Genomic DNA, 22,828 nt, shown 5'->3' with positions numbered 1-22,828 from the left:
AATACATTATCAGGAGGCTAGGTAGGTGGGTCAGTGGATGGAGTGCTGGGCCTGGAGTCTGGAAGGCTCAACTTTCTGAATTTGTCTGTCCTCACATGCTTCCTAGTTATGTGACCCTGGGCAATTCAATTAACCCCATTTGCCCCAGTTCCACATCTGTAAAATGATTTGAAGAAAATCTTTGCCAAGAAAATCCCAATTGGGGACATAAAGAATCTGACATGACTAAAAATGACTAAATGACAAAATCACTGTAATATTGTCTATTCTAGCTCTTCATGTGTGTCTTATCCCCTTGCTAGCTGTAAACTCTATGAGGGTAGGAATAGTGTCTTTTTATCTATACTTTGTATTTCTCCAGACAGGGTAGGGAATTTGTGAATGTTTGTTGAATGAAGGAATCTTTTCCTTTAGCTCTATTCCTCTGTAAGTCAGATACAACTTCAATAACAACAACAAACAGGCTAAAAAGACTTCTTTTGTGAAAAGTTGAGTTAGAATGAGATATGTGAAGTAAGGAGAATTTTTTTTTAAAAAGGAAATGCATTTATTACTTTTAAAGTACATACAGTGACTCAAACTAAAGGCTAACAAAGGTTCACCAAGTCCCTTGGTGCTTCTTTAACGAATAGATAAAAATCATTTGCAATTAGCACATTCAGAGTAATTCCTTGTAAATAAATGCTCCTAAGTGGCTATAATTTGCTTTGACTACTAAATATGCCCCCCAATAATCCTGTTTATGCTATTTTTAATTTAACTTAGCAAATTCTTTTTTTTCATAGGTAATGAAAAGGCTTTTGTCCAAATTTTCATGAATTTCCAAATTAAAGTGATTTTTCACCAACAAATTCTCAAACCTTAGCCAAATGAATTTTTAAAAAAAATATTATCTAGTGCAAGTTAAGAATATGGACAGTTGCTTGGGATTTTGTTATGAGTCTTGCTCTACAGCTGTTTCTCTTCCTTACCTATTAGTTTTTACCCCTTTGTAACCACTTTTTCCTCTCCCTTTTCCCTTTGGTCTCTCTTTCTCTCTCTCTCGCTTTCTCAGTGCTTATGGGTCTTTCCATGGGGTATAGCTTTTACTCCTTGAGCTAAAGCTGGAAAAAAGGATGAAAATGTCGCATGAGTGAAAGTCCTAGGTTGGTGGTAGTAGGGGAAAGGAGTTAAATTACTGTAGGGACCAGAGGTGACCCTTCATTTAAGAGAGATTGTGTGATGTTGATGAGTACTCAGACTATATGAAGAGCATTTGGTCAGAAATTGCCTTATATGCCTAGACACCAAAGGGCATTCTTAAAGCAGTGGTTTTACCCCTTTTTATATAAAGACTTTGACCCAAGGTGATACACTAAACCTGCCTTGGATTGTCAAGTCTTTGGGAACACAATTCTTTTCTGAAAACCTGGGTTCTTTCTTCTTGAGGGCTATGTTGACCATGGCAGACATGGAATGCTAGGCACATTTGCCATGATAGGGCATGAATGGTCTCAGAGGGGCTCAAGGACTAGTAATCTGGTAGGTTCTTTCTTCCACATGATTAGGATGAAGACTTAGCATCTTACCCCCAAGAACAGTATGAGGGAAAAACTATAGTCCCTCTTGTATTCATTGGGAACACCTGGCTCATGGTATAGCTGGTGTTCGAGGTTTTTTTTTTTTTTTTTTTTTTTTCCTTTTTCTTTCTTTCTTTTTTCTTTTCTTTTCTTTCTTTCTTTTTCTTTCTTTTTTTTTTTTTTTAGCATTACCTGCCACCACTCTTTTAAAAATTAGAATTTGGATGTCTGCTGATTGGGGTCCTGCCCTCTTCTACAATAGGGACACAGATCTGGGACAAGGCTTATTGATAAAATTGTCAAAATGTTCCAAAAGCCACTGTCACTATCCATCTTCAGTCTGTCTCCTTGTCTATTTTTTTCATCAATTGATAGCTAATCCTGTCCCTATCCTGTCTCCTAGATTTCCCCTTTTTCTGTTCCTTTCTCTCTTTTGTTCTCTATTTGGCCTCGTCTTTCTTTGAATTAGAACATTTCTACTTGTTTCACACTGTTCCCTACTTGTGGAGTCCCTACAGGGAAAGCTTATTCTTGGGTTCCTGTTTCACAGACTCCTGATTCTCACTAACAGAAGTAGATGGTGATTTTGAGGTCCAGGACAAGGAAGGTGGGGATCATTTGAGACAGAGTTGAATGGAGAGAAAATAAACAGGTGGTAACAGAGAATGGAGTGGGGTGAGATAACACAGTGGTTCTAGGTCCCTGAGGAGACCTAAAAGGTCTTTGCTCCTCTTCAAGACTGAGCACCCTCAGACTCCTACCTGCCATTACAACCTGATCTCTGCTGGGAGTTATGGAGGACTGGAATGGTTCCAAGCCTCCCTGAAGAGCAGAAGAGATGAACACAGTAGGGGTAGGATCTGGGGAGGGGATCCCAACATTTAGTGTCTAAACTGATTTTTCAGTTAGGTCTACAGGGCAATCACCCTAAACCCCATTCCTACCCTACCCTGGCCCAAACCTCAGTTGGCTGGGCTGCCCCCCCACCTCCCCACAACCCTCCCACAACTTTATCTCAGATGTACCCACCCTTGCCCACCCCCCAACAGGGCACCCCTATCTGTTTGGTGCCTGGTTCATCCTCTGCTCAGCTCAGTAGTAGGTCTCCTTCTCCACCCAGCCTGTTGGAGAGAGAAGTTCAGAATAAGGGAGATCAATGGATTTCTTTGGGATTCAGGGCAGTGATGGGTATATAGGAAGGGCCTTAGAGGTTGGGGCAAGAAAGTACTGAAAGCAACAAGAGGGAAAAAAAGGAGATAGCAGGGAAAAGAAGGTCATAGACATTAGGAATTAGATGGGGGAATAAAATGGGGACCAGGTGTAAATAGGGCAGAAGAATAGGAAAACTGTATCTAGCACAAGGTAATGAACATCTAAGGTACTCAATAAACATTTGTTAGTTGATTAAAAATCAAGTGGAGATTGAAGGGGTTGAAAGTATTAAATCATAGCTGAGGGTAAGATTAGAAGTCTAGGAGCAATAAACTTCAAGTCTGAGTTAATCTACTACACTACTCAGAGGAAGAATATTGAACACTAGAAGCCAAGATTTCAGGTCTTAGGGGCTAGAAAGAGAATAAGGCCCCAAACAATCTGGAAGTTCAGGGTTTTAAGGCACTGAAAGTCAGTGGCAGGCATGTGGATTTAGAGATGTGGTTAGGGGATTGGGAGAACATCTGGGCTGCTGAGGCTAGGAGAATCTCACCACCAGGATAGCGCCGCAGGATGAGCTTTCGGACCTCATCATAAATGAAGATAAGGAGACTATAGGGGAAGGCACAAAACCACCATGTGACCCTGTAAAGAATGGGGGAGAAAGATAGTAGAATCAGAATATAGAGTGAAGTCATAGAAATGGACAAAGAGAGACACCCAGAGAAATCCAGGTTATGATTATAGAACCTCTCCCCACACCCTACACCCCCCACATTCCCTCTGCCTCACCCCGCCTCCTCCTGGGCACTCACTTTAGTGGGTACATGCGTAGGGCCAAGCCCATGCCTGGGCAATAGGACAAAAAGGCAGCCAGAGCTGTCTCTTCTAGCAGCCCAAAGATCAAGATCTTATTTCTAGCAAAGAAAGAAATAGTTAGAGGGAAAGTCTTCCTTTCTGAAGTGCTTACTCATAGTCATCCTCTTCAGCCTGATTTCACAGTAATTCTTTTAATTCATCTCTTACTGATTCCCTAGCACACTCCCCACAGCAGCTGTTCAACACCTTCTCCTCTCCTCAAGATCATCACTCCACCCTCTCTTTCACCAGATGACCTCACCTCTTATTTTACTGAAAAAATTGCAGCCATTCCTGAAGAAGTCTCTCTTCTGCCTTTCTACATCCTTTACTACATCTTTAACCATCTTTGTCTACTCTGCTCTAACCCCAAAGACTGAGGTAACTCTTCTCTTTTTCAAAGGTGAACTTGACCATTTTCATTTGGGATTTTATTCCTTACTGCCAGTACATTTTCTCCAATATCTCTCATTTTCATCTTCATTTTCTTCCTTTCTACTGGCCCCTTCATCACTGTCTACAAACAAACATGCTCCTTTAATCCCCTCTCCTTTTTTTTTTTTTTTTTTTTTTCAGGCAATCATGGTTAAGTAACTTGCTTTAAAGTTTCTGAGGTCAGATTTGACCTCAGCCCTGAATCCAAGGCTGATGCTCTGACTCCTTTAACCTTTAAGAAACAAAACAAAACCTGCCATTCCTTAAGATATCATCTTAGATCCCTTCTACCTTTCACTATCACTTTACTAAGAAAATAGAGACTTTTCAGTGAGTTTCCTCATCTCTCCTTCTCTACATATTATAACCTATGACCTTTTATTCTTTACCCCAATCTCTGTGGTCCTTCTCTTCAACAAAGCTAATTCCCCTATATATATGTACATATATATTACTTTATATATATGTACATATATACCCTTCATCCCATCTCATCCCATCTTTTCTGGCATATTGTCTATACAATTATATTCTCTCTCTCTCTCTCTTTCTCTTTCTTTCTCTTTCTCCTCTCCCTTCTTTTGATTTCTTCCCTCCTTCCTCTCTTTCTCTCTTTCTTTCTTCCTCCCTTCCTCTCTCTCCTTTCCTTCCTTCTTTCCTTCCATTTTTCTTTTCTCTGTCTCTTTTCCTCTCTCACCAGTCTCTTCCTATTTGCAAGGTCATTCCCTTAATGAATTCTAAATTCCGCAGTAGTTGTCAACCAAACTTGACATTATTTGGTCTCCCCATATAGTCATGCAGGCTATCCTCTTTGCCAAATATTCACTTCCTTCCCCCTCTTCCACTTTCAAAATTCCTCTCTTCCTTCAAGGCTAGGCTGAGGCACTCCCTTCTCAGTGACATTTTTTCTGGTCCCTCCAACTGAAAAATGAGCTCTTCCTCCTCACATTTTCCCTGAACATTTTGTCTGAATCTCACACTTTCATCACACTCAACCTTGCATTATACTTATTCCTGGATATGTTATATTTCTCCCCCTCTTCTCCTCCCTCTACCTATTCTTAAGGTCAAGGACTGTGTCATTTTTCAATCTTTTGTTTCTTCAGGGCCTAACACAATATCTTGATATAGCAGCCACAAATATGTTTATTGAATTTGTCAGAGAAAGTAGAATGTTTCTAAGAGAAACAGCTTTCTCATTTGCCTCATATTACTCAAAAATCTTTTCATCTTACTTTTTTAAATCTTCCTGAATTTTATTAACAGCTAAGCACTTATTTTATTTATTAAGTATTATGTATTTTATTTTATATATTATATCTTTTATTTATTTATTATGATATATTATTTATTTTTTGTCTTATTTTACTCTCTAATTTTTCTTGCTCCACGGACAGGTCTGGAAGCTCTCTGAGGCCAGAGACCATGTCTTGTTTCCTGGACATAATAGTTACATAAATAACCTGAGTCAAATCTGGCATCTAAGGTCCACCTTGAAAAAGCTTTGACCTTTGATCTTGGGCAAGTAACTCTGTCTCTGAGACTTGATTTCCTTATCTATAACATGAAGGAATAGAATTAAATGATCTCTAAGGTCCTTTCCAGAAATAACATTTTATGAGTCTATGTGTTGTTGTTTTTAAGTAGAGTAAGGGAAGAGAAATGAACAGAAGGGATGGGAAGGAAGGATAGGAGTGGCACTCTCCAGAGATTTGTACCCACCCAGCATCAGGAAACACAATTAAAGCTGCCAAATTTCTCCTCCTCCTCCTCCTCCTCCTCCTCTTCCCCATCTCCAAGCAATACATGGCTAGAGCTGAGTGATTAAAATATGATTCTGATCCCAACACTGGAAAGTGGGATAGTTCATGGTCTGGGTGAATCAGGGATGGAGGATCATGACAGGACTGGGGGGCTGAAATGGGCTTTGTGGTGGGGAACTCACTTCATGCCCTGCTGGAAGACAGAATTGCGGCGGGTCTTGCAGATGATGAGGTCAGCCCATTGCACAACCACGATGCTGGCAAAGAAGGCTGTGTGGCATGTGAACTCCACCACCTTCCGCTGCTCATAGGTCTGGAGAAAGGGCACAAAGGGATTAGAGTCCAAAGAGAAATTGTGTTCAGACAGGGGAAGAATAGAATTACACAAGTCAAGGTCAAAAGAGATAGATGGATGAAATCAAAGGAAAAATTGGAGTTAGGAGTTCAGGTTAATGAAAGAAAAATGTTTTTGGGTAGAGTATAGTCCTAGGAGATAGTTGAGTCAGAAAGGGAAGAAGGATCAACTGAAAGGGGAAAGAGCTCTGTCAGAAAGGAAAACATGGTCAAAAAGAAGGTAAAGTCAGAAGAAGTAGAGTTAGCCAGGAGAATAGAAACAGAGAGGAGGATGGATTCAAGAATTAGGAGCAGAATGTGGAAGGATAGAGGAAAAAGATCAAACCACCAGCACACATCCAGTCTCACTCTGACCTCTCACCTCCTGACAGTTGTCTTGACACTCACCCATTCCTGTCCATAGCTATCCTCCAGGTCATTCTTGGAGCGATCGTCCCAATCAAGTCGAATGCCCAGAAGCCGTGAGGGTAGGAAACCATTCTCCGCCAGGATCACAAAGTAGGTAAAAAAGCCACCCAGGGCTTGGATCATCCCTGTGAGTGGTGAGTGCCACAAGAGTAGGGGATGTTAGAGAAGGAAACACCACCATCTGAATTGAAAAGGACAGGTTCAGCACTAAACTGGGTTTGGTTTTGAGCCAATTTCGAGAGCTTAACCTTTGGGAAATAGCCAGAATTGCACAGTATAAAGAACATCACGCTGGAGTCAGAAGACCTGGATTCAAATTCTGCATCTGACGTTGCCTGGGTGATCATGGGCAAATTTCTTACCCTTAATAGGCAAGTCCCATAATTCTCATGACCTCATTTTTTTCCCTATCCAATATGAGGTTGGACTGTTTGGCTTCTGAAATCCCTTCCAAAGAAATGAGATTCTGGGGCTCTAATCCCACTTTAAAGCAATGAGTCTCTTTGAACCTCACCAATCTGACCATAGGCCATACTGATGAGCCTCTCATTCACCAGCTTGTCTGTCTGTGGATTCCGAGGCTGGCGTTTCATAATGTCACTTTCAGCTGCCTCATAGGCCAAGGAAATAGCTGGTACCTGAAATATGGAACAGATGAGGGAAACAGGGAAGAAAGTGGGTGAGGAAATGGGGGAGAGATGGAATTCAATTCAACCAATTTTTATTAAGCACCTACTCTATACAGAATATTTTAGGCACTGGGGAAGGTGTGAAGTTTAGATTAACAGGGTCCTTGCCCTCATTGACTTTATAGTCTGGTAGATTCAATAATATTAAAAATTCTTGTAGAATTTTAAGATTGATGAAGGGATATAAAGCAAGTCCTAGATAAAATTCCTAAACTAAATCTTTCTTCTACCAGATAGGGCAAGTATAGGTCAGTAACTTGTCCTAGATTATCACCACCCTCTATCTTGATAATTTCATCATACCCCATTTCCCCCCAGCCACATTTCTGGACTTACCATATCAGTTCCCAGGTCAATGCAAAGGATTGTCACAGTACCCAGAGGCAGGGGAATGTTGGCGATGATAAAGAGCAGAAAAGGGGTGATCTCTGGGATATTACTGGTCAAAGTGTAGGCAATTGACTTCTTCAGGTTGTCAAAAATCAGCCGACCTGTGGGCAAATCCTTAGAGCATCAGGGATATCAGAGGGACTACCCTGCCCCCCATACCATTCCCTGAAGTAAGCCAACCCCTTGCATTGTGGTCTATTGTGTTCTATTAGAGAACAGGACAGTGAGAAGAAGCCTGCATAAGACCAGGGCTAGCAGAGTGTGAGGGAGAGAAGACTATCAATGGCCATCACTCTGGTTCTGTGTCTCTAATTTCCTTATATGCCTCATGTTTTCTATTGATCTTCTGAAAGAAAAAAAAAAAACCCTGAAGTTTAGAACTGTGGTGGACTCTGGAATAATTAGCTGCCTGAATTACAGGATATATATGATAAAGTGAAAAGAACAATGGACTTGAAATCAGAAGTCCTACATTCTAATTCCAGCTCTGCTTTTTCACTGCTTATGGTACGTCAGACATTTAATCTCTCTAGACCTCAGTTTCCTCATCTGGAAAATGAGGGGATTGGACAAAACTTCTAAGGCGTCTCCCAGTTCTAAATTCTTTCTCTACTATAATCCCACAATCCTGGCTTAAAGGGCATAAGATTTAAACTGGAACGTGATGTCAGAAAGAAGACAGTACAAAGAGAATAGGAATCTAGCCTTCTCTTCACTCCAGCCTTTGGTGTGAGATCTTAGTGAAGAATGGTTTCCTATCCTAATGGCAGTTTGGCATCTGACTCAACTGGGATAAGTGTGCCAAGAATGAACTGGAGAGCAGCCAGGGGCAGCCTACTCACCCTCCTCCACGCCAGTGACAATGGAAGCAAAGTTGTCATCTAGTAAGATCATATCAGCTGCCTGCTTGGAGACATCAGAGCCAGAGATCCCCATGGCAATGCCGATGTCAGCCTTCTTCAGTGCAGGAGAATCATTCACACCATCACCGGTCACTGCCACAATGGCACCCTGGTAAGAAAATACATCAGAGGTTAAGGCTCTGCCAAGCCTTAGAATCCCAGGATCTCAAAGTCAGAAAGGAACCTTGGAGGTCATCTAATCTAACCTGTCTTGATAGCAAGAATCATGGATCATATATTTAGAGCTGGACAGCTTCTTGAAGGTTAAGTCCAAACTCCAACCCACCAAGAGGAAAATAAGACACAAATTCAATGTCCTCTGCTCTACACACCGTGTTGCCTCTCTAGTTCCCCTATCATCCCAACAAAGGGGTTGTTTGAAGAACTCCAATGATGAGAAATTCACTTTCTTTCAAGATAGCTCATTCTATTTTTAACAGTTCTAATTTGGGCAATTTAGACTGATGTGATGCTTACATGAATTGCTACTAGTTCTGTTTCCTGTGACCAAGCAGACAAGGATCGATCTCTCTTTCAAATATACTGGCTCCACTTTTATCTCTTCCCCTGGAAAGGCATCATGGTGTCTCATCCTCGTTATTCCCTTCACAATTCTGTGTCTTCTGAGTTCTGTTCCCCTAATCTATACACTCATGTCTGATATTCATCCCTGATAGCCAAGAAGTCTGCCCTGCCTCACTCCATTCAGTTTTCCCACCTGTCTCTGACATCCCTCCACAATGATGAGCTTCTGCTGTGGAGAAGTCCGAGCAAAAACAATCTCTGTGTGGTTCTTGAGGATCTCATCCAGTTGCTCTGATGTCATGTCCTTCAGGTCAGACCCATGGACCACACAGGCCTTGGCTTCCCTGTATTAGTTAGGGAATAACAAATAATTCGGCTGAACTTTATCCCCATCTCTCAGTCTTTAGATCCCCTCATCCCTCAGTTCTCATGTCCTGCTACTTTCTGGGATTCGGCTTTTTTGTTTCCTTAAAGGAGCTCTTTTTAAGGAAAGGGGCAAGTATCCCTTGAGTCAAGAAGACTCAAAACCTTAGCATGAAGGAACTAAAACATTCAAAACAAGTCATATATGAGGCCAGATATAGGGGCTTTAAAGGTCTCAGTGATGTGTATACTATGAGCTCCACAGTGGGTAATCAATTCTGAGTAATAGTACAGGATGGGAGAAATATCCATCCAGTATAGAGGATAAAGATGACATTTGGTCAGGGACAGTGGCATGCTGGTAAATTTTAAGCAATGAGCTCACCAAAATGTATGCAAAACATACTTTTTTTCCCTTGAGGCAACTGGAGTTAAGTGACTTGCCCAGGGTCACACAGCTAGAACGTGTTAAGTGTCTGAGATCAAATTTGAACTCAGGTTCTCCTGACTTCAGGGCTAGTGGTCTATCCATTGTGTCACCTAGCTGCTCCCAAGACATACTTTTAAGTTTAAATGGCACATTTTCCCCAGTACTTTAAGTCTAGACAATTAATAAAACAAAAAAAAAAATCAAGTCCTGACATAGTATTTTGTCAATTTTCAGCCTGAGTGTTCAAGTTGAAAATTGAACAATTTGCCCTCAGCCCAACCATTTCTGGTCAGGGGTATTCAACAGATTAATTGGAACATTTCCTCCAACACTTTCTTCTACCTAGACAATCAACAAAACAAAACAAAAAAAAAAGTATCAAGCCCTGATTTGTAGTGTTTGTCAATTTTCAGCTGAGTGTTCACACTGAAAATTGAACAATTTGCCCTCAGTTCAACCATTTCTGGTTGAGGAAGGACCTACCTGGGATTGACTTGGCTGACTGGGATATTTAGTCGAGCAGCAATGTCTTCTACTGTCTCATTGCCCTCTGAGATGATGCCCACACCCTTGGCAATGGCTTTTGCTGTGATAGGATGGTCCCCTGTCACCATGATTACCTAGAGGGAGAAGAAAGGAGAGAAGGGGAGATGTTATTAAAGTTCATTTGAGTCCCAAAAAAGAAGGTTCAAGGTAGGGAAGAGAGGAGCATTGTACTAAGGCAGAGTCTAGTCTGGTTTCCATCACCTATTAGATAAGTGAGCGTACTAGCCCTGTATAGTAGGAAAAAATACTCAAATGGAAGACAGGAGACCTAAATTATAATCCAGACTGTTTATTGTTCACTAGCTTTATGACATTGTAATTCCTCTCAGAGGCTTCAATTTCCTTATCCTTAAAATGAGGGAAGAAGAGAGGATCATTTCTAAGAAATATCTGGTTCTTAAAGTTAATGTGTTTTAAAGTTTAAAATGGAGGGTGGTGTAAGTGATTACGGAGCCTGCAGGCTACCTGTAATCCAGAACCCTCTCAAGTGCTGCAGGAACTAAATATAACTGGGAAGCAACAAATTCTGAGATATGTAGCACAAGCAGAAACACAAAGAGATATGTAACACAAGCACATTGTATACAGTAACAGCAAGATCGTGTGATGATTTTTAATCCTATTTTACAGAAGGATAAACTGATTAAAATAGAAAAATATAACTGGGAAATATTTAATAAAAGAAATAAAAATATATTAGAGCATAAAAAACCAAGTCAGGGTTCATCTAGCTGGCACAGTAGATAGAGTGCTGGGACTAGGGTCAGGAGGACTTGAATTCAAATATGGTCTTAGACAATTACAAGATTGTGACCCTAGACAAGTCACTTAACCCTGTTTACCTCAGTTCCTCATCTGTAATAAATAAATGGGAGAAGGAAACAGCAGACCTCTCCAGTATCTTTGCCAAGAAAATCCTAAATGGGGTCATGAAGAGTTAGACAGGACTAAAAACACCCAAACAACAACATACCAATGAAATAGGGAGGCTAGGCTTGCTCTGTTCTTCCTCCCCTCTCCCCCAATTAAAACCTTAAAAGTTTACAAAGCCTTTTCCTCACAGTCCTGCAAGATAGAGAATATAAATATTATACATCCCCATTGAACACACAACAAAACTAAAGCTCAAAAAGACTATACAGCCAATTAGTGTCAGAGCTGGAACTCAAATCTATGTCTCTCCTGTCTCTCAATCCAATGTTCTTCCCCCAGAACAAACACCCATCTTCCACCCCCCAAATATAGTTAAATATACATATGTAGCACACACACAGAGATATACACACATCCAGCTCCCCAACACACACACACACACACACACACACACACACACACAATTTCAGAGTTGCAAAGGACCAAAGTGGTGATTTAGTCTAGTGACCTACAAAGAGAACAACTTAATTCCTCTCAAGGTAGTCAATCCACTTAAAAATTAATATTAATATTATACTAATTATATTAATATTATAAAATATTAATACTTTAAGTTTTATTATTATATTTGAATAGTTTTTAATTTCCCCCAGTTATATGTCAAGAAGATTTTTAGATTCATTTTTACAAGATTTTGAGTTCTAAAGTTTTCTCCTTTCCCCTCTTCCAAAGAGGGTAGGCAATTTGATACAATTTATACTTGTGCTATCATATAAAACTTATTTCCATATTAATTATAATTGAGAAAGAAGAAACAAATCAAAAAAAAAAATGAGGAAAAATAAGGTAAGTGAAAAAAAAATACTTAGATCTGTGTTCTGAGTCCTTCAGTTCTTTACCTGGTCATTCTCCTGTATTTCTCTGGGATCATTGTGTTGCTGAGAAAAGCTTTGTCAGTCATAGCTGATCATCACACAATGTTGCTAAAATCTGGATACAATGTTTTCCTGATTTTGATCATTTCACTTTGCATCAGTTTGTACAAATCTTTCCAGGTTTTTTGGAAATATACCTTTTCATTATTTCTTATTGCACAATAGTATTCCATTATATCCATATACCAGTTTGTTCAGCTACTCCCCAGTTGATGGGTATACTCTACATTTCCAATATTTTGCCAGCATAAGAGGGCTACTCACAAATATTTTTGGCACATGTAAGTCCTTTTACCTTTTTTATGACCTCTTGGGGGAATATAAGTCTAGTAGTGAAATCACTGGGTTAAAGAATATACACAATTTTATAGTACTTTTGGCAAACTTCTAAATTTCTGTCCATGATTGGATCAGTTCCCCTTTCCACCAATAGTGGATTAATGTCTCAATCTTCCCACACTTTCTCCAACATTTATTACTTTCTCCTTTTTTTTTTTTTTTTGTCACATTGACCAATGGGTTAGGTATGAGGTGACATCTCAGAACTGTTTTAATTTGCATTTCTTTGATCAAAAGTGATTTAGAGTATGTCTTTATATGCTTATAGATAGGTTTGATTTTTTATCTGAAAACTTCCTGTTGATTTGACTATTTATCAACTGGGAAATATTATTTTTCTTTTTAAAGTTTTATTAATGTGTTTCATTTTTATATTACATTTACAGATTAAGAAGAGATCCTGCCAAATCCTTTCCACAATACAGATATGGCATTGATATATAAATCAGACAGAATCAAAACTGAAGAAGAAAATTGAAGGACCAATGTTTCTAATGATACAGATACAAAAATTTAAAATAAATTACTAACAAAGAGGTTAAAACAAGTTATCATAAAGATTTTATATTATAACCAGGTTGAATTTATATAAGAAACACGGGGTTGGCTTAAAAGAGGAAAGGTATAAATTTAACAATATTCAAGGAACAATTCCTATATTACATAAATTATTTACAGAAACAGCTCATTCTACTTTAGCTTCAAGATGTATTTTCTTGACTCATGATGAAAAAGTGCTATCTACATCCAGAGAAAGAACTGATTAAATTTGAATGCAAATTGAAGCATACTATTTTCACTTTGAGGTTTTTTTCTTTGTGTTTTTTTTTCTTTTGTTCTGTTCCTTTCACAACATGACTAATTTGGAAATATGTTTTATATTATAGCACATGTATAACCTGTATCAGATTGCTTTCTGTTTTAGAGATCAGGGAAGAGAGAGAGGGGGAAAAATTTGGAACTTAAAACCTTAAAAAAAATGAATGTTGAAAATTGTCTTTTGATGTAACTGGAAAAAATAAAATACTCTTAAAATTATATATATACTTATTTCACACCTAAATTTGTCTTATTGCTAATTCCACCAATTTCCCCTAATTCTTCCCTTTGGGGTCAAATAAGTCTAATTTCTTTTCTGTGTCAGCCATTCAAATTTGAAGACAATTATCATATTTTCCCTAAGTCTTCTTTTCTCTAGACTAAACATCCCCTCTTCTTTTGACCTATGTTCATATGGCATGAACTTATATGGGCCTTCCTCGTTGTAGTTGCTATGCTTTGGATACTCTCCAATTTATCACAACATTCCAGATGATGTCTGAGCAGGGTAAACAACAATGGGACTATTTCCTCTATTCTTGGAGATTTGAGTGTCTTAATGCAGTCCAAGATCATGTTTTTTGGTAGCTATATCACACAGTTGACTCATAATGAGTTTGTAGTCCACTAAAATTCCTATTTTTAAGATGAACTATTATCTAACCATATCTCCCCCATCTTATAGAATTCAATTTTAAGACTTTATTCTTATCATATTTCATTCTATTTGATTCAATCCAGTGCTCTAGCACAAAAGGTTAGACAACTATTGCCAGGGGGCCAAATGTGGCTAAACTAAGAATTTTATTTTTTATATTGTAAAGTAAAATAAAACTTTATTTTGAAATGTAAACACCATTCTTAGCTTGTGGGTCATACAAAAGGAGGCTTCTGGCAGCAATTTGCTTCTGTTCTAGCCTCCTGTCAAAATTTTTGGCCATAATAGATATGCCATCTGTTATGTTTTCTAACTCTTCCAGTTTTTTATTACCTGCAAATTTAATAAGCATGCTATATACAACTTTCTCCAAATCATAAATAAAAATGTTAAGTAGCACAAGTTAAGCACAGATCTTTGGAGCAGTTATGTAAAGGTCTTCCAACAAAAATAGTATGACAGTCTATTAAATGTGTTGTTAAAACCTTTTTGGATAATTTTTGTTCACTCTTGTCAAACTCTTTACGATCCCATTTGGAATTTTCTTAGCAAAGATACTGTAATGGTTTCCAATTTATTTTATAAATGAGGAAATTGAGGCATGCAAAGTTAAGTGATTTTTCCAAGGTTACACAGTTACTAAGTCTGAACCTGGATTTGAATTCAGGCAGGTGAATCTTTTTGCTTTCAGGCCCTGTATTCTATCTACTTTTCCCACTTAGTTTCCATCTTTAAATATTCCCTACATTTATATCTATAGCATTCTAGTGATCTACAAGTTTGGTAATAATGTCAATAAAAAGGAAATTACATTAATATGACATGATTTGTTCCTTATTTGATGTATTGACTCTTTGTGATCTCTACTTCCTTTCCTACCTATTGTTCACTAATCATTTTTTAAATAATATACTCTAAAATTATTTCAAAAATTGAATTTGAGTTCATTATATTCTAATTTGGAAAAAAAATTGTGATATTTGTAAAAATTTGTGATATTTGCCTTTCTCCAATCCTGATACCTTTCTTACTTCCCATGATTACAGAATACCACTGTCAATAGTTCAGTAGTAATTAAGGATATCTAGATGGCAAAGTAGATAGAGTGCAGGGACTGGAGTCAGGAAGACTTGAGTTCAAATTTGATGTCAGTAAGTAATTATGCGCCTCTGGGCAAGTTTTTTAATCCCATTTGCCTCAGTTTCCTCATCTGTAAAATAAACTGGAAAAGAAAATTGACAAGTCACTCCAGTATCTTTGCCAACAAAATCCCAAATGAGATAAGACTGAAAAATCACTGAACAATAAAAGCTCACACCTGCCAGATCTTTCCAATAGTACAGTTCCTCAGAGCCAAGTGACTTGAATTCATCAAGGAAGGGAGAAAACAAATATTTATTAAGCTTCTACTATGTGCCAAGCACTGTGCTAAGCTCTTTACAAATAGTATTTCATTTGATAATTGTCCATCAATTCCTTATTAGCCATTTTGTGTTTTATTCTTCCTAGCCGAAAGAGGATTTTTCTTGGCAAAGAAAACAAACAAAATGAAAACTGTGTAGCCCTGCCTTCTTTCTGCCAAGAGTTATTATTGTCCTATCCGTCCAAAGCAGAGTACTTCTATGCATGCCTTTTAAAAATCTAGGTGGGTTGATGAATCCCCTATGCATTCACATCAGTCTCTTCAAATGATTCTTTTTCTTCTTCATCAGAATTCTTTTTTTATCTTCAGAATTTCATTCTTGAAAACTTTCTATCCCTTCTGTATTGATCTCTCTTGAGAAACTTGAGTTTGTGGGGATCCTAAGTTATCCTTCTTCTGGTCCCTTCAAAATATGTTCCTCCATAATGTAGGATATATAACAGATCATAACAGGTCTTCTTTTCCATTTCTGTCATAAACTCTAAGCTGCAGTGCTCACTGTTCCCAACCTCCCAAGGTTTCCAACATTTTTGCCCTAGCAACAATTCCTAATTATTACTAAGAATAAAATCTAGAAAATATTTTTTCCTTTTTGAAAATTCCTCTATCTTTTGTCAAAGATGAAAGAATTATTAAAGCAATTTAAGAAGTTATCAGCAATATTGTTTTTGTCAGAGAGAAAGAGAGGCAGAGAATGAGAGAGAGAGAGAAAGAGAGAGAGAGAGACAGACAGACAGACAGACACAGAGAGATAAAGAGACTGAGGGAAAGCTCCCAATGTATCAGGAAAACCGAAGGTCCCCATCATTACTCAATCAAGCATACCTTCTAGACTTGTGATTTGTTTCCTGATTTCCTCTTTTATTTCTTCTTTATGTCCAAGTGGTCAGATCTTAACATTCTTTTGTCCTTCCCTTCATTTGCCTTTGCTTCCATCATGTTTCTTCTCTCTAGTCCCTGAATTTCCTCATTTGAATATATCTCCTAAATACTGAATGTTATTGCATCTTTCTTTTTTAAAAGCTTTCCTTTTTCTTTTATTTATGGTGTACCCTTTTTGGTTTTTTGCTCCATATTTGTGATCACGTGGTTTGGAGAATTCCTGGTGTGAAAACTCTCTACATTTATATAGATTGGCAACTTCCAGAATCACTTGGGCAGATGAAAGATTAAATGACTTGGCCTTAGTCAAATGAGCAATATATAGTCAAAACAGTCCAGGTCTTCTTGAGTCCAGGATCAGCTTTCTAGTCATTATACCACATATCCTCTCCAAGGAATACTCTTATAAATTCCAGTTACTGATTTCATCCCAGTCTCAGTAATACCTATAATGTCTAATTTGACTCCTTGTATTGGGAGCTCTGTTTAGATCTGTTTCTTGCCTAGAATTGCATTTCTGTATATTTATTTGCCACTTGAGGCTCTGAATTTTACAACTAGCTTCTATTTTATTTTTCATGATACTATGTGGTACTTCTTTTGCTTTTATTTCTTTATTTATAAAATGTAGACATAATACTGACCTTGACTATCTCATAGGAGTAATACATGGATCAAGTGAGATTATATATATATATATATATATATATATATATATATATATACAATATACAAAGATTCATACAGTATATATATATATATATACACAACATATACATATATAATATATACTACACAGAAATGAGTATATAAGTATAGGTATATAGTATATACACATATACTAGTACACACATATATAGACAAATACACATATAAGTACACATATACAGATATATCTACATATATGTGCATGTATACTTATATGAGTATTTTGCAATTATAAAGTACTATGTGTATGTGCATATGCTACATAAATATACATATATTATTTCCTAGGGCAGACAATAATAACAGTTGACATTCATACAACATTTTGCAATTTGCAAAGCACTTTACATATAATTATCTCATTTAAGACTCATAACCACCCACCCTTACAACTTCCATAAAACTACAACCTCAGGTGTTGAAAGAACTGGTACACATGATAGTTGGCTTGCTTTTGTTGCTATCTGAAAGACCATGGAAAGATGACACAGGTTTTATAATCCTCATTTTACAGACAGAGAAACTGAAACTTGGAGAGGTTAACTGATTTACCTAGGTCTATAAAATTTCTAAAATAAACATCAGGAGTAACATTTGAATCCAGGCCTTCCTGACTCTTCCATTAGTGCTACGTTCACTATGTTACACTTTAGCTAAAAGAGATCCAGCCCACTCAGTCATGAGAATGGAATACAAAAAGGCACGGAGCTTGGGAACCCAAGGTGATGCTTTGGTTTCAACACATAACAGTTACAAAGAGGAGACAAGCCTTAAGTTTGCCTTGATGGATAAATAGGAATGAGGAATGAGGGGAAAACACTGCAAAACCTACACTAAGGGATTTGGATTTGATGTGAGCAGGAAATAGTTGATCTAATTGTCTTATTGTGTCTTTCTCAAACTTCTCTAACTTGGCCACTAAAGGAAAACATTTCAAAGATCTATGCCCTGGACCTTCTTATAAATGTGGAGCACTGGATTTGAAGCCAGGTGATCTGAGTTTGAATCTTCATTTCATCACTCACTGGTCATGTAAGCAAGTAACTACACCTCTGGGAACCTTGATTTCTTCATCTGTAAAATGGGGGTAATTGTACTACCTTTCTCACAGGGTTGTTATAAGAATTAAACAAGATAGGATAGGATAGGATATATAAGATGCTTTGTACACCTTAAAGCAATGTATGACTATAAGCTGTTATGATGGTGATAGTGATGATGGCAAAAATGATGACGATGATGGTGTTATTTTAGAGCAGGGGTCCTCAAACTTTTTAAACAGGGGACCAGTTCACTGTCCCTCAGACTGTTGAAGGGCCGGACTATAGTAAAAACAAAAACTTTGTTTTGTGGGCCTTTAAATAAAGAAACTTCATAGCCCTGGTGAGGGGGATAAATGTCCTCAGCTGCTGCATCTGGCCCACGGGCGGTAGTTTGAGGACCCCTGTTTTAGAGTATCTCCCACCATATGTTCTGATAAGTTTAATTTCTTCCATAAATGCTATTAAAGACTTTTTGAAAAAACCCAACCTATGTCTTCACTCGGAGAAAAGAAGAGGATTTCATGGCTGGGCTAGATAAAGGCCAGTAACTTTAGAAGAAAAATGTAGAAGGAGCCTCATCCCAACAGCTTTAGACTACTAAAAAGTACAAGCCAAGTATAGAGGAGTAAAGGAAGAAATTCTAAGATATTGAATCTGGTTATTTCCTGGCTCAGACCCTTATTTCTTCATGCAATGTTTGTTTATAAGCAGAGAGGAAAGTATCAGATGCCCTTTCCTGCTTTAAATATTTATGAGCCCACACAATAAATTATGGTAGAGATGGAGAGGGTTCAGAAAAAAAATAATTCATTTAATAAAAGGAATTGGCATGAGAACAGAAAGGCAAGAGTTAATTCTCCCTAGGAGGATCAAGAGATAATGGAAACTAAAATCATGGATTTAGAGCTGGAAAAGATTTCAGGAGTCATTATGTTCAACACCTTCATTTTAAAAAGGAGGAAACAGATACAGAGAAGATAAATGGCTTGTCCACACAGATAGTAAGTATCTAAGACAGAATTGGAACTCATATCTCTCTGACTTCTCTTTCAATTGATTAAAATATCTCACCTTTCTATTTAAAGCTGGAAGGATCCTCCAAGGCCATGTAGCTTAACTCTCTCAATTGTACAACTGAAATTGAAAGCCAAGGAATTTGAATAACTTGCCTAGGCTCATAAAAGTAAAGAATCAGGGGGCAGTTAGGTGGTGCAGTGGATAGAGCACTAGCCTTGAAAATCAGGAGGATGTGAGTTCAAATCTGACCTTAGACACTTAATACTTCTAAGCTGTGTGACCGTGGGCAAGTCACTTAACCCCAATTGCCTCAGAAAAAAAGTGAAGAATCAGAGATAGGATTTGGTTTTCTGACTCCAGAGCCAGCTGTTTTTGCATGGAAGGACAGTTTCCTCTCAACCCCAAAGCAGACTGGAGTGTATGCTGATTAAAAATCAGACAGTGGTGCAGGGAAGACAGCATGGGGGCATATAGCTGTTTGTCATTGATAATGATGCTTTCAAACTCTCTGGCTACTTAGGAAATCAAAATATTTATTTTGTAACGGTGATAATTTTTGGCTTGATGGTAGGAGATCTGGCTCCTGTATGACTGAGACTAAATATGTCAATAGTAGAGTCCAGAGAGTAGAGTCCAGAGTGTGTGATGAATAAAATATGTACAGTTAATATGGTCTGAGTGAATTGAGGTAAGTGTGTGATCTAGAGGGAAAGAGAATATAGTAATGATCAGTGTGAGTGAATAGTAAGGGGATGTTCTGATGCCAGAATTCCACAAACTATGGACTAGTCTCGTGTAGACTCCCAATGGGTTGATGCTTAATCCTAGAGTGAAGCTTGATTTAGGAGGCATGGAGAGTCAGCCCAGCTGTGGGTATTTGTACAGCTTCCCAGATTATGTACAAGCTGTTTGTTAGAACCTCCCCCAGAGAGTGATTCCATTATCTAGGTGGGAAGCCATCATTTTGATCTATATCTGGTCACTGGACCCAGATGGCTCTGGAGGGGAAAGTGAAGCAGGTGACCTTGCACATTCATCCCTCACTTGCATCCAATTCACTTGCATGTCATAGCAGAACGTCTCTGATGTCATGGTCCTCTTTGAGAACCAAGGACAAAACAAACGCAAGCACTCAGAACTTGGAGAATGGTTAGGAGTGGAGAGCTTGAATTTGAATTTCTCAAAACAATAGTCCCAAGCATCCTTGGTTCTAAGGGAAGGATGAAAGAAAGGAAGAAAAAGAAAGAGAAGAGGAAGGGGAAGAGGAAGAAAGGGAAAGAAAAGGGAAGGGAAAAGAGGTAAGGGCACTGGTACCTTGATCCCTGCACTTCGGCACTTGCCCACAGCATCAGGAACTGCAGCTCGGGGAGGGTCAATCATGGACATGAGTCCCACAAAGCAGAGCTTCTCTGTGGGGAAGTTCAACTCATCCGTGTCAAACTTGAAGCCCCGAGGGAATTTTGCAGCGGGTAGGTTGAGGTGGCAAAACCCTGGAGGAAGGAAAAAGGAGGTATGAGAGACTAGACTGATAATTGGGAGTGTATACAGGCTATAAGCCGGTTTTACTCAACGAAAGCAAGAAAGAAGCTCTCTAGTCCTTTTCTGAACCCCTCTCCTTTAATTCCCAAGCCCCCTTGATCCCTCACCGAGCACACGCTCTCCCAATCCTCCCAGCTCCATGTAGGCATTTTGAAAGGCATCCTGCATCTCCTTGTCCAGAGGAATCTCCTTGCCCTGGACAAGGATGGAGGAGCATCGGTCCAGGATCCTCTCTGGAGCCCCTTTCATCACCAGCACATGGCTCTGGGGACTGTCTTCCCGTTCGTGGATGGACAGCTGGGGAGAGGACAGAGGCAGTGTCAGGGAGGGCAGAGGAGGCAATGGCAGGCAAAGCCAGTGGAAGACTGGAGTCAAGGGCAGCTTGGTAGAATGGACTTCAAATTAGAAAAGAGCACTTAGGATAATAGGATTCTGGGTTTCTAGCTAGAAGGAGCCTTGGAAGAAATCTACTCCAGTAAAATCATTTTATAGATGAGGAAAACACAGCAAGGGAAGTTAAGTGACCTGTGCCTAGGAGGGAGGCAGAGACACATAGAGTAAGCATCATAATAAGATGGATTTCAATCCAGGTCCTCCCACTCTAGAACCAGTATAGAACTATGTCCTTGCTATGTGAGCAAAGGATTAAAAGATTTTATATTTGGCAGGGACCTGAGAAGAAATCTAGTACTAATCCCTTCATTTTGGTGAAGAAGAAATATACCTAGTTAATGGGAGATCCAGGATTAAATCCAAATCTTGACTCCAGATCCACTGCTCTTTCTTTTTTCTTTTTAAAACTATTCCATGCCTTCCCAGGGAGTCATGTGACTCAGCCTCGGTCTTCCCACCCATGAAATGGGAATAATAATACTTTTAAATCTTAAAAAAGTGCTATTTCAACATGTTATTTTAAACTACTTCACAGAGTTGTTGTGAGAAAAGTATTTTGTAAGCTGTAAAGTGTTAGAGAAATGTCAGCTATATTATAAGAAGAAATGAGGACAGTGGCCTGGTTAGATATGACAATTCACATTTTTATGATACTTTAAAATCTTTAAAGCAATGTCCCTCCAACACACAACTCCATGATTCAGAGAGTATAGATATTATTATTTATGTTTTTAAAATGAGGGAACTGAGAAAGATAAATATTAGCGCTAAGGTCTGAAGCCATCTCCTTTCTGAACCGAAGTCTAGGGTTCCCTTTAGTACATTCCTCTGGAGGGATGTGGTGGGATGGGGGGAGGTGTGACTGAGACTTGTAGTCATGGAGATACGAGGCAAAGAGGGTGAATATTTGCTGCAGTCCTTAACAAATACTTTACCCCTCCTAACATATAATGAACTTCGATTTTGTATTTCTTACACATTTGCCATGTAATATATTATCATCTGTTTCAGATAAAAAAAAATGTGTCTCCACTCTGTCCTAAACTGTAAGGTCCTTAAGGACAGGAACCTGCTCTTGCTCCAGAAGTGTCCTTTCCCCTAGAGCCTGACACCCAATTTGGTCCAGAGACCCTTATAAATGATTGGCAATGCTTGTTTCCAGATGGAGATAAAGCTATTTCTGATCCTCTGTCCTCCCTGTCTTTGTTCCATCCTGCTTTCCTATGTCATTTTGGGACCATATCTGTACCTGGTACTTATTGGTGGAGTTGAAGGGGATTTCAGCCACTTTGGGGTTCCTCTCCCTCATCTTCCTGACGGAGCCACATGATAGCTCGATACATTTGAGCAGGGCAGACTCAGAGGCATCCCCAGCCGTGTCCCGCTGCCAAAACAAGAATGGTTGTTACAGAGGGCTGGTAAGGGGGAGAAGGGCATGGAGTTGCTGTGGTCACAATGTAAACACCGAGATCTCACTGAAGGAACTGACAGGGAGGTACAAATTATAAAAGTAGGGCCTGGAAAAAACAGTTTCAAGGTTTTAGGTTCAAGGATAAGGAAGCTTTTTGAAATAAGTCATCACCAAAATCCTGACATCTTCTCTTCTTCCTTCAATCCCTTACCTTGGATACAGAGATGTTCTCCTGTCCAGCTTTAAAGACTGCACGGTTGCAAAGTCCAGCAATTCGAGATAAGGCGGTCCAGGTTGGAGAGCGTTTGTCAAATGTGGCACCTGGTTGATGACAATGATAATAGTAATGGTTTACATTTATATAGAATTTGTTTGATCTTTATAAAATGTTCTATTTTCATTTAAGCTCATAGA

At 38.7% G+C, this 22,828-nt stretch overlaps 1 protein-coding gene across 1 annotated transcript in view; it reads right to left on the bottom strand.

Moving 5' to 3' along the window:
- Positions 1-523: 523 nt before the first annotated feature.
- ATP1A2 (ATPase Na+/K+ transporting subunit alpha 2) overlaps positions 524-22,828 on the bottom strand; it is a 43,864-nt gene continuing 21,559 nt past the window's right edge. Inside the window, exons 10-23 of the mRNA XM_003767858.4 lie at positions 22,626-22,735; positions 22,253-22,387; positions 20,718-20,907; positions 20,386-20,561; positions 10,312-10,448; positions 9,229-9,379; positions 8,451-8,619; positions 7,555-7,709; positions 7,044-7,167; positions 6,509-6,654; positions 5,950-6,080; positions 3,527-3,628; positions 3,265-3,356; positions 524-2,680 (exon numbers count right to left, since the gene is read on the bottom strand). Of these exons, the coding sequence (XP_003767906.1) occupies positions 2,652-2,680; positions 3,265-3,356; positions 3,527-3,628; positions 5,950-6,080; positions 6,509-6,654; positions 7,044-7,167; positions 7,555-7,709; positions 8,451-8,619; positions 9,229-9,379; positions 10,312-10,448; positions 20,386-20,561; positions 20,718-20,907; positions 22,253-22,387; positions 22,626-22,735 (1,847 nt within the window). The 3' untranslated portion in view covers positions 524-2,651. The remainder of the gene's footprint in view (positions 2,681-3,264; positions 3,357-3,526; positions 3,629-5,949; positions 6,081-6,508; positions 6,655-7,043; positions 7,168-7,554; positions 7,710-8,450; positions 8,620-9,228; positions 9,380-10,311; positions 10,449-20,385; positions 20,562-20,717; positions 20,908-22,252; positions 22,388-22,625; positions 22,736-22,828) is intronic.

The sequence above is a fragment of the Sarcophilus harrisii genome, chromosome 4 (genome assembly GCF_902635505.1).
Source record: "Sarcophilus harrisii chromosome 4, mSarHar1.11, whole genome shotgun sequence".
NCBI classification, from domain to species: domain Eukaryota; kingdom Metazoa; phylum Chordata; class Mammalia; order Dasyuromorphia; family Dasyuridae; genus Sarcophilus; species Sarcophilus harrisii.
This window is presented reverse-complemented; position numbering and strand designations above follow the sequence as displayed.